Here is a 12673-nt window from a genome sequence, read left to right as displayed (position 1 = left end):
GTGGGAGTGTAATAAGATACAAAGATTCTGGAGATTAGTTAGGAAAATCCTCCAAGAAAGTCTAGGCAAAAATGTGGCACTAAAACCAGAAATATACCTGTTAAATATGATCCCCAAAGGCTACAACAAACAGGATGCGTATATAATCAGTTATATTATAACAGCAGCCAGACTGTTAATAGCACAAAACTGGAAATCTGAAAGCTTACCTACCAGGGAAGACCTGATAAATAAAATCTTGGACCTAGCCAGAATGGACGATTTAAGTTTAAAGATGCAAAATAAAAATGAAAAGGTACATAAAAGAAGATGGGACAATGTATATAAATGGATAGAACAACTAACAGAAATGTAACCAGAAAAGCTATATTTTGATACTGTAACAGTGACTTTATACCTACAATGTATAAGTTAAACAACGGGAAGTAAACGACTCTGATATGAAATGTATCTAAGTTGATGAAATGTAGATATGTATAAACTTTTATTTTAACTAATAAAAATATAAACCGCAAAAAAAAAAAAATCTAAAAAGTTGAAAAAAGTATATGGGGGATATTTAAATCCCCCCAAATAAAAGAGTGTTCCCTGTGCATGTGCAGGGAATGCTCTGGGAATTCGGGAGTGGCCAGTGGCTGGAAGCCACTCAATCCTCGCCACAGGAGCCGGGGGGGGTAAGCCACTCAGGCCTCGCCGCCGAAGCCGGGGGAGGGAGGAGATCGGCAGGGGAGCTGGGGGGAGGGGATCGATGGGCCCGGTGGCTGGAAGCCACTCAGGCCTTGCTGCCAAAGCCGGAGGGGGGACTTACCTGTGGCCGCTTCCTCCTCAGCCATATTTGAAAATGGCACATCAGAGCACAGTACAGACCAAGATAGTATGTAAGCAAACTGAAGAAGTAATGAAAATGCTAGAAAATAAGTTGTCTGCTCTGAAAAAACTGATAAATCATGATAAAATATGGAAATCGTGAAGTAGAATGACAAAAAGGAATTGAGTGATTTGTTCAGCAATTGCTAGGAGCAATGATTAATTAATTGTACAAACTGAAAATTCGAAAATTAAAATCTGAAAAACAGCTTGAGGATGTGGGGTGTCATACTTCTTATCTCTGTGAAAATTATATAACTCATTTATTAGGCTTGCATACAAATGAAGCTAGAGTGTGAAATTCTTTTATACTGGTCCAAGAAACATCTCAGAATCTTTCTCATAAAACTGTTTAATATAGTTTTTAAAAAGTTGATACATTGTGTTGTAGGAAAAAAATATAATTTGATGATTGGTCAATCTATAATTTATATCAGATTTTTTTGTCTCAAATTTTAAGCCAGCTGTGAGAACTACATCCCCCTCTCGCTGCTATGGGGACTCTGCCCCAAAGAATGTGGCCGTAGAATTAGCCAGTCAGCTGGTAGATATCCAAGTCCCCTGTTTTTTCTAGGTGTCAAGGGTTGCAGGCTCACCTTTTCATTGACGGGGCAGGACTTACTTCCAACAACGGTCCTTTCTGTTCCCAGTCAGTGGACAACCACTGCCTAAACAGGGGTGTTCCAGGATGGTCAGCTTCTTTCTCTCCTTTCTCTTTGATTCTTCCCACCCACCCATCATCCAGCCACTCTGGCTACTCTTCCACAGCTCTAGTTGTTCCCTTCATATTGTGAATGTTGGCTCTTTCAAGAGTCCGAGTGTGTTGGGAAGTCAGGTAGTGAAAGTCAGCAAGGTGGTAATGCTTCTACATAAACATTTGGCTGGGCCATTGGAGCTAAGGAATCATGGGAGACCACTGATCAATAAATCTGCCAATAAAAGGGCAGTTTGTCAAGGGAAAATGTCTCTCAATTACAACAAAAAAATTAAGTATGGATGTACTTTATGCTTTCAAAGATGAAAGCGTGCCTTTTTGCTTGCAAGGAACAATATTTACAAATTCTTAATGTTAAGGAAGAAAATGGTTAATGTAGACATAACATAATTTTTTTTCATTTATAGTTTTTTATTTTTATTTGTTCTTATACAACAACAGTGAAAACAAAACACAAATTGTATTAAAGTGCTTACAACCAGCAAAAATAGATAATATATGATATTAGTACAAACATGGTTAATATTGATGACATATTATACCAAGATACATTCCAACAGATGAAGAGCAACGATAACTGTATCCACCATATTATCATACCTTTTAACATACAGACTAACTTGTTTTGGACCTACTCTCTTGAGTTATAAAGAGTCATAAAGGTAAGCGTTCTTTGAAACCTGCATCACCAAGAAAGGAAGAAGTTGAAGTAGAGAGACATATATTAAATAAGATATAGATATAGATATGAAGAAAAGAAATAACCAAGTAAGAAACAAACAAATCTCAAATCCATGTGTGAAATTAAGACCACTGAGAGGATATAAAATAAATTGCTGCTGCGATAAGTACTCTAAGATTGGAAACCATTTTTCCAGAAATAGCGAGTGATTTGTGCCGTGAGACATGTGAGGCAGTTTGTTAGCAGTTGCATCCATAAGATAATGATTCCATAACTTGCGGAACCAAGCATCAATCGATGGTGCCCTAACATCCTTCCAATAGGATGCTATTGTTGTCTTTGCTGCATCCAGCATGACTTCAATGGTACCTTTATAAGGTCTGTTAACAAGTTCTTTTGGCCACGTATTTAAAGTAAGATTTCTGGTACCAATGGTACAGATATTTTGGTGACCATCTGAATTATTGCTATTACTTCTTTCCAAAATTTTTGGACTTTTCTGCATCTCCACCAACAGTGGGCCAAGTCACCTACAAGGTGACATTCTTTCCAGCATTGTGGCGATTGATTAGAGGATATGAAAGAGAGTTTTTTAGGGGTGGCATACCACCTGGTCATTATTTTTAGATTCTGGAACTGCACTTGAATAGATTTACTTTTAAAGCTGGATGAGTTCCAAAACCTTTTCCATGTGTCAGCACTAAGCGAATCTGTGCAATTCCTCTGCCATGCCTCTTGGTAAGGTAGTGCTTTATCACAAGATTGGTGAAGCAATATTGAGTAGAATTTTGTGTGTCTGAGTCCCGAATCAATCGTTCAATTTTTGAGAGAGGTAATGCTAATATTGAGGTTACTTTGAGTTTATTTAAAAAGTGGCCCAACTGCAAGTAAAAAAACCAAGAAATAGAGAATTCCAATTTATGTTCCAGTTCAGATTTGGTATATATGCCGGGTTTTGTAGCGACATCTACAATGCGAGTTATTTTTTTGTTCCTCCATCTTTCCACTAATGTCGGGTATTTATCTGGCAAGAAATTGTGATGATTTAAAAAGGTGGAATACCGTGATAATTTGGGAAGTAAAGTCTTAGTGTGTCTTTTCCAACATTGAAGAGCTGGGATCACCACTGCTAGTTTGTACTTCATTTCCTGGGATGGGTGTTCTGGAGCCCTTAACACATCTGCTAGGGATTTGGGATAAATCAATAACTTAAGTTAATAGTCTGTATGGATATTTTGTATGGCCATTTCTCTTTGCACTGTGAATGTTTCTAATTTCTTACACTGTATTAATCTTTCTGCCCTGATGTGAATGACCCAGGCTAGCCCAATCTTGTCAGATCTTGGAAGCTAAGCATGGATTAGTATTTGGATGGGAGATCACCAAGGGAGTCCAGCGTCATTAAGCAGAGGCAGGCAATGGCAAAACAACTCTGAAGTATCTTGCCTTGAAAACTCTATGGGATCGCCATAAATTGACTGCAACGTGACGGCACCTTACACTAACATTAAACTTTCCCAGTGTTGACATTCCTAGCAATGTAGGGTTTGTTTTTGCTTTGTATTTTAATGTACCACAACAAACAGCACAGCTCACAGTAGGAAATAGCAAAGAAAAACAGAAAACAACTGTGACCTGAATATCCTGCAAAAATATATATACAAAAGGAGACTTCAATGAAGTGAAATGCATTACTGGTTAACATTACTTGTTAAAAAAGTAATATGAGTAATATTGTTAAAATGGTATTATTGTATTTTGTACTTCCACAGTTCTTTGTTCTTGAGGAAGGACCAGAAGTCTGAAACACTGAAAACTACCTAGGAAAAGTGTTGGATATTTACTTTGGATATTTACATTTCCCTATTATGGATCTTTTAGCCTTTTGATACTGTCCATGGGGTTTTCTTGGCAAAAATACTGGAGTGGTTTGCCATTTCCTTCTTCAGGGGATCACTCTTGGTCTGAGTTCTCTGCTGTGGCCTGTCTGTCTTGGATGGCCCTCCACGGCATAGCCCACAGCTTCATAGAACCACGAAAGCCCCCTCGCCACGACAAGGCAGTGATCCATGATCACTGCCTCTTATTGAGCAAACTTCAGAGGACGGCGGAAGACTGGAAGGCCTGGCGTGATCTAGTCCATGGGGTCGTAAAGAGTCGGACTCGACTGTGCGACTGAACAACATTATGGATCTTGTTGGCTTCTGTATTTTCCTATGAGGGATTATATGACTATATATGCATTTCACTTCACTGAAGTCTCCTTTTGTATATATTTTTTGCGAGATATTCAGCTCACAGTTGTTTTTCTTTGAATTTTTAATGGACATTTTTTTAATGGGAGGAGCATTTTTACAGAAAGATGATTTGATAACATGCTGAAAAACGTGTGAGTTATTAAATGTGCAAAATGGAGTGGGGAGAATCAATATTAAAAAATCACCTCATGTTGCAAGTATGTGTCTAGCAGGATTTTTTGTTTTGTTTTTTAAAAAAGAGGTGCCGGAACTCTCAAGAGGGAAATGAAGTTTTAAATCTGTAAACTGAAAACTCATGAACTTTTAAACATTTATAAAAGATTTTTGTCGAAGAGGTTTTGGAACTCTGTTCCAGTGCGTTCCCTCAGAAAAAAAGATCCCTGAATTGTCTAGGCTTTGTGTTTTAAGTAGGATCTCAGTGTTTGAAATACACTGACTTCTGCTGCCACAGTTTTGATTTTATGTGGGGATATTTTACTATGCTTACTTTGGAATTTTGCTTGGGGATTTCATGTAAAAAATATCAGTCTGTAGTACTTTTCATTTCAGAATTGTCAGGGGAAATCTACAGCATTTACCTTTCTCCTTATAATTCCTCGAATGAAAAGGGCTAGTGACCTTTTTTCCTTCTTTTTTAGTAAATGAGAACTGGGATTATTAGAATGTTATAATACTAGCAATCTAGCAGTACCCTTTTTTAAAAAAAATACACAAATCCCTACACTGTGAGGGGGGATATGGTGGCCACGAGGGGCTGGGGCAGGTTTAAAAAACTAGGTATCATTAGGTTAATAACATTCTAACAATCTACTGCAACAATGTTATTAACCTATAGCTATACCTGGGGCAGGGGAAATGTGTGAAAACCCATAATGTGGAAGTCCCAATTGTCCCTATACTGAATTAGCAGCTGCAGTGAAGAAATGAAGAAACCACAGGAAATTGTATATGTGTAAAAACCCCTATACTCTCAAGGCTGAAGTACATGAACACAGAAACTCTCCTACAGGGTGATATTACATTATAACCCTTTAAGACAGTTTCTGTTTTCATTAAATATCTTGTAGATTTGAAGTTCCCATTTCCTCTGTAGAAGAATGAGTTCATGTAAATTCATCCTGTAATTTTCACGTGTTTTGCCGAAACACACATTTTCCTATCAGATAAAAACAATGCCTCATTTATGACAGTAATTTAAGCACAGGTGCTTTATAATTATAACAGTTATGATATGTACCTGCTGAAACTTCTTTAACCCTTCTACTAAAGCCTGTTCATAAGTTACAGGGAAGCATGTACATCCGGCATGTACATGCATACATCTGCTTGTAAGAAAAAGCCAACATGTGTTCACTTTACAAATGAAACTGGGGACAAGTACCTGGATAAATGTGAGGTTTGAATCAAATGCTCAGCTGTACATGCATTGAATGTAACATGAGAATTACTCAATCCACCTCTAAAGAAAAACCAAGTGCCCACTGAACATGGGTTGTATGTGCATCACTGTAACTTTGTGGATAGGGCTTAAGTCTTGTTGCTAGAGGTGGATGTATCTGCTGCAGAGAAAATAGTGTTTGTGCAAAAAAAGTTTTTTTAATGGAACAGTTTCACTTCTGCTCTTCATAACCCACTTTTGGAAAACAGTGACTGTGGGTTGAAAACAGCTAACTGACTTGGAAATGGTGTTGCTGACAGGGAAGAGCTGACTCAGATTATCTTCAGTGTTCAAAGAAAACTTTTTTCCTTCAAACACCTAATGTTTCAGTTGGCTCAGTAACATATTGTTGAAAGTGGCTTGGCTCTGTACCAGCACAACAGGTTCCCTCCAAATATTACTCTGTAACACTGGCTCTTAGTCAGAGAATTCCAGTGCATGAGAATTCAGAGACTGAATTTAAAAGAGCCTCCCTACTTCCTGCTATGATTGTATAGTATGAGAATATTTAACTCCTAAGGCAGAAGAAACTTTGTACTTCTTTCACACTGAGTTGGAGAACGGATGTTGTTGTTGTTGTTATTTTGATTTATTAATCGCCCTATCCCAGCTGCGGTGGCTCAAGTGGTTAAGACGCTGAACTGCAGGCTGTGGAAGGTTCATGTAGTTCAGCAGTTCGAGACCCGAGTGTGCCACATGATGGAGTGAGCTTCCGTCTCTAGTTCCAGCTCCTGCCAACTTAGCAGTTCGAAAGCAAAAAATTGCAAGTAAATAAATAGGTACCACTTCAGTGGGAAGGTAATAGCGTTCCGTGCGCCTTGCTGTTTAGTCATGCCGGCCACATGACTACGGAAACATCTTCAGACAGCGGTGGCTCTTCGGCTTTGAAACAGAGATGAGCACCACACCCTAGAGTCAGATTCGACTGGCTTTCGAGCGAGGGAACCTTTACCTTTACTATCCCAGCTTATGCCAGGCTCTGGGCAATGTACAAATGAGGCACAATGCCATAAGACAGAATACAAATTTTAAAATCCAAAACAATTAATAAAAATAAAACCAGAATAAAATCCCAGATGGCGATTTATAGTCTTGTATTCCCTTTCTGGACTACCTGGCTATATGGTGGGAGGGCGTGAAAACTTAACATAATATGCATACAGGAAAGAGGGGGGAAAGGAGGGGAAGGCTGCCAGCCAGTATAACCAACCGTTGCTGTCCTCAACCATAAGCCTGGCGGAACATCTCTGACTTACAGGCCCTCTTGTTCCGGAGCCTTTTGGGTACAATGGATTCACCTATTTATTCAGTAAACAGATAATTAAATATGCCTACGTGAACAAAGCCTTTCACTTCATATACAGTTAAAATAGGTTTGCCAGGTTCCTGGTCGGGGTGGGGAATCCCCTGCTTTTGCAGATGCTGCCCTGCCACTGGCCAGCTGGCTGGTGGGAGAAACCCCACCCCCAAACAGACGTCCCCGCACAACATCAGTGATGTGCTGATGTCACTTCCGGAAGTGATGTCAGCATGTTGCCAATGTCGGGGAGCAACACTCAATTTTGGGGGCAAAACTCTATGGTTCGTAGCCATTTTTACCATAGAGTTTTGCCCCAAAAGTAGAGTGTAGCCCTGACGTTTATGACAATGATGTCACTTCTGGAAGTGATGTCAGCATGTTGCCGACGCCCCTTCCCACCCCTGGAATGCCCCCCAAATTACCCCACCAGCAGGTGGAAGGCACCTGGCAACCCTAAGTTAAAAGCATGCTTACTTTTGTGCATTTTTTCAGGACAATAGTTGCTTTTGCAAGTCTAGTCAAACAAAATGAAATTGTAATCACAGAAGTGATTACTGTAGTGTGGCTTTTAAAATGATTCATATTTTTGTATGCATCAAAATCATCTATCTTAATGCTGTAAAAATCTTAGTTGTTCTTTATGATGAAATGCCATTTACCTGGAACTGACCACATTAGGACTACACTCTGTTCACGAGATAGAGCCTGGCTGAAAATTCACTGCTGACAGAAAGAAGGGGGATGGGGAATGAGCCATCAGCCCTAATCACAGAATGTTTTACTGCTTACAGATGCTAATGGCTTTGACTAAAGTAGGACAGTAGACTTTCTAAACCTAAACAGCATGATAAAAAGTAGAGACATCACCCTGCCAACAAAAGTCCGCATGGTCAAAGTGATGGTATTCCCAGTAGTCATGTATGGCTGCGAGAGTTGGACTATAAGGAAAGCCGAGCGCCGAAGAATAGATGCTTTCAAATTATGGTGCTGGAGAAGACTCTTGAGAGTCCCTTGGACTGCAAGAAGATCAAATCAGTCAGTCATAAAAGAAATCAACCCTGACTGTTCCCTGGAAAGCCAGATAATGAAAATGAAGCTCAAATACTTTGGCCACCAAATGAGAAGGGAGCACTCACTGGAGAAGACCCTGATGCTGGGAAAGACTGAAGGTCAAAGAAGACGGGGACGGCAAAGGATGAGACAGTGTCATAGATGCAACGAACATAAAATTGAGCAAACTTCAGAGGACGGCGGAAGACAGGAGGGCCTGGTGGGAGCTGGTCCATGGGGACGCGAAGAGTCGGACTCGACTGTGCGACTGAACAACAACAAGACTTTCTATCTCACAACTCGCTAGAATGTCACACCTCAAGGGAGTGGGGGGGGGCACACAGTCAAATGGCCGCACAGTTTTCTCTTCCTCTTGAAGAAGGAAGATCAGAATGGCTCCCTGGCGGAGCAGACTCTCCAAGGAGATATTATAAATACCCAGGACATGGGAAAGCAGGAGCTCTGCCATCTTGCTGTTCTCCTTAGATGGGCACAAGCCTTGCAGGACTAAGTGTTTACAGAGATGCCACCTTGCCCATGTGATGAAGAACAATGGGAGAAGGCCCAGACCTGAAAACTAATGTAATAATGGGCTTTTAAACTACTGCAACTTCAAGAAATACTAGTCAGTCCTAACTAAACATTGTTTAGGGTGAGTACTAAGTATAGGGTGAGAAGACTGTGCATTTTTACCTTTTCTTCGTATCCTTGCTCAGCTTGGTGCTTGAGCAGGCCCTGTGTACTCATTTTATTTGTGATCTGGTATGGGTTTTTTTTCCTCCAAGGAAGAATATCCATAGAGAAAAAAACCACATGAAAATTATATTGGGGTGGAAAATGTATGTGGTTTATGCATTCTAACTCCCTCCCCCCCTATGATCTTCTGGGTAGAAAATGCTAAATTACAATCAGCCACAGAATACAACTAAAGGGATTGATCTCTTTTCTCTTTTTGAGCTTAAGGTCCACTTCTTTTCCTGCTGTTGTTGCTTTTATGTGCTTAACATACCACAAAGTGATCTTACTATGCCACTGTTTCAAAGTAAATGCATTTTTAAATGTCACCACGTACAATAAGACTTGCTTTGTAACAGAGAGAAGAATCACTTCATGATGGTATTTTTCCATGTCAGAAAGTCTTAAACACCCTGAGGTGGAAATACTTTGTCACTTCACACTGGGGGGGGGGGAATTTGCCTTAAGTAGACTCGCAGGTAGACAGGCTTTGACAAGGCCAGAGAACTTCCCTCAGCGATGGACAACATTATCCTCATGGGCATGTGACTCATAGGAGCTCCCCTATCATTGCTTAACAGCAGTATAAGTCGACTCACGTAGACAGCAATGTTCCCTCTAAGCTGTGGAGTCTTGTGAGCAAAAATTCTACTTCGTGAGCTACTGGAATTAAAGTTGTGAGCCAGTCATTTGGCTAGTGCATAAACTGGTTTGCTCTGGAGCCATCCTGCCTGAGCTAAGACAAAAATGTGTGAGCTGGAGGCTAAAAAACTGTGAGCTAGCTCACACTAACTCAGCTTAGAGGGAACAGTGGTAGACAGCCCAGTTTCTCTCAATAGTTTAATCCTATCAAGTGAAGGGTGCAGTCCACTCTAAAAACGATTACACTCAATATTTTTGAAAATTTAGATTGAAAGAGAGGTATCAGGAAACAGCTACCAGCTTTTTCAGCATCACAGAAAGTGAAAAGGCAACTTCTGTGAGATATAGAGTGAACTACGTGCTGTTTTCAATGATCCAGCTTCCCTGAGGCTTAGAATTATAACGCATAATTATTGTTCTCTTGATCAAAGGAAACAAACCCTCTGTGAATCAAGGACTACTTTGCAATTAGTCATAATGCAATGATGTGCCTAAATTACATACAGCATTAATCAGATTTAAGTAACCTACATTTCATTTTCTAGATGCAGTTCAAAGGCTACCCTTAGCAGCCTCTGAGATTAATTCACGAATTACTCTAAGGGTTGAGTGTTCAAGTGACACCATGTCGTTTCTGGTACAATTTCTGCTTTTGTTTTGACCCCCCCCTCCAAATACTCGTCTATTCTACCTACCAGTCAACTGGCTTGCCATCTTCATTTCTGCAGGAAATTTCAGTTGCCCACAGGGGGAGGACGGGACTAAGGAGCAACAGCATACTCCAGGTACTCCATGAAGGTCTTACAGTCATCTTGACAACATCAGCGGAGGACAAAGGGGAAGTGAGACTGATCTCATTAAACTGATCTGAAGTTCCTGCACTCATTCTGTCCAGTTTCGTGTTTAGTCATCCAGCAACACAAGCTGCTAGAATTACAGCTAAAAAAACAGAACTAAGCAACCAAGCAAAACAGCATGCTGTCCTAGTGGGAAAAGCTGTGTGGCCTTAAAGCACAGAAGAAAGTCTGACACTTTTAGCCCAATTTCTCTTGAAAAGAGAGACAGTTTGGCTTTGCAATTATCTCTTCTTCCAGCAGAATTAAATCAATGTTCATTGCGATGTTTTAACAATGGTGTTCCTTTAATCCAGGCCATTGGTAGTCCACTCCAGAAACTGGTGTGGGCAGGAATAGGAAGAAAGGAAGTTGTTGTCACTGTTGCTCCTAACAGAGCAAGAACTGGGTTTTACTAAACTGTGCTCCCAACTGAAACTATGCTGGCTCCTTATTCTGATGCTCAGCCATAAGGACACAACACTGGCCAAGCAGGAGTAACAAAGAACTTCAACAACCCTTACATACAGAATAAGGATAGTCAGCAAAGGAAAGTAGTTTTGACTCTCATCAGGAAGAGAATTCCAAAAGGAAGATATTCATATGTCCAGAAAAATTACTGACAATTGTTCATATTCTTTGGATTATAGGAACCCTATACATTACATGTACATTCACTTTTTATGATTTGTCACTTGATTATTTAGTGCTTGATGACTCCCATATTAATGAGTGAGCTAATTCCATTGGAAAAGATTGCATTTTGGGTCCACAGATATGATTGGAAGGCAAAAGATAGAGCAGTGTTGGTCAGCATTTAGAAGAGATGCTGCCATATTTCACCACGTACCCGTTTTGACTTGCAAGTTCCTATTTCTGTTGTGCTTCTTCCTTGCATGAAGGAAACCCACGAATTTCTACTTTTGCACAATTTTTGGTTTCCTTGTGCTGAAATTTCTCTGTTAAATTTATGCAGTTTTAATGTTATTTTTATGTTGATGATGCAAACAAAAGGCATTGAAGTATCACCAAAAATGCCATAAAAGAAACAAATTGGAAATACCAGCAATGAAAATGGGTGAAATAAAAAGGCTTGTGGCAAAATGTATGAAAAGAAAACAACTAAAAATATTTGTTCATTTCTGGTATTTGGATGGGAGACTTCATGGTAATTCTGTATAAACTACTACCAGTTCCACAATGGAAGAAAGCTGGGATACAGCTCCAATAAATAAATCAGTGATGTGAGGAAGTCCTTTCAGTGGTATTGGGTATTCATGCATGCAAGTCACTATTTCATATTGTAGTTCTCAAATGATGACCTGGTATGTGTGGCCCATGTTAGAGTCTCTGTATCATACAGTATTTTTGCAATGTAATGCAATGCAAAGTATTTGATATTATACAAAGTCTATTTAAGGCAAGCACCACCAGGTAAGTGATAGTATCTAACTATCGGGTTGTGAAGACCTATGGACCCTTCCGTTTTCAGAATATGGGGGCAATTCCCTCCAGTTCCCCCTTCCATGAAGACCCTCCTCTTGCTCTTTGTGCTGTAGGGATTCCATCCTCCAGATGGGGCCTAGGGATCTCCTGGAATTACAGCTCATTTCCAGACTATGGAGATAGTTCTCCTGGAGTATCTGGATGTTTTGGAGAGTGGACTCTGTGGCATTGTACTCCACTGAGGTCCCTGTCCCCCCCAGGCTTCACCCCCAAATCTCCAGGAGTTTTCCAACCTGGATCTGGCAGCCATACCTCATCATTACCTGCCAGTGGCGGGGGGGGGGGCTGGCAACCCTACTATGCTGTTCCTTTCCTGACCCCTCACCCACCCACCTGGACAAAATTTCAGAAAGGCTCAGTGGGCTACAGTGGGAGGGGGAAGTGGGAAATTTTCATTCTGCAATGTCTGCTGTATGAGTGGATTTTGTTGGATTCAAGACAGTGTGATCATAATGAGAAAAGTTACATTTTATGTTCCATTCCAGACCGATTCTTCTTTGCATCTTCATTGTAATGCATGATTATATGCTATGATTGGCACGTGTCAGTTTCATACATTTAAATTGTTGGCTTCTCATTTTTCAAGTAGCTATTATGATAACTAATTTTGTACCAGCTGGTTTGGTAGTATCCTATTTTACACAAGA

General features: G+C 40.2%; 2 protein-coding genes across 2 annotated transcripts in view; one reads left to right on the top strand and one right to left on the bottom strand.

The window, feature by feature from the left end:
• The window catches only part of DNASE2B (deoxyribonuclease II beta), a 32412-nt gene extending 21591 nt beyond the window's left edge, over positions 1-10821 (bottom strand). The window contains exon 1 of the mRNA XM_015419396.1: positions 10383-10821. Coding sequence (XP_015274882.1) covers positions 10383-10573 — 191 coding nt within the window. The 5' untranslated portion in view covers positions 10574-10821. The remainder of the gene's footprint in view (positions 1-10382) is intronic.
• The window catches only part of LOC107117302 (uricase-like), a 71995-nt gene that overhangs the window by 32379 nt on the left and 26943 nt on the right, over positions 1-12673 (top strand). The window lies entirely within an intron of this gene.

This window comes from Gekko japonicus, unplaced genomic scaffold (genome assembly GCF_001447785.1).
Source record: "Gekko japonicus isolate JY-2015 unplaced genomic scaffold, Gekko_japonicus_V1.1 scaffold494, whole genome shotgun sequence".
In the NCBI taxonomy this organism is placed as follows: domain Eukaryota; kingdom Metazoa; phylum Chordata; class Lepidosauria; order Squamata; family Gekkonidae; genus Gekko; species Gekko japonicus.
Note: the sequence above shows the minus strand (reverse complement) of the source record. Positions and strands in the feature narration are given on the sequence as shown.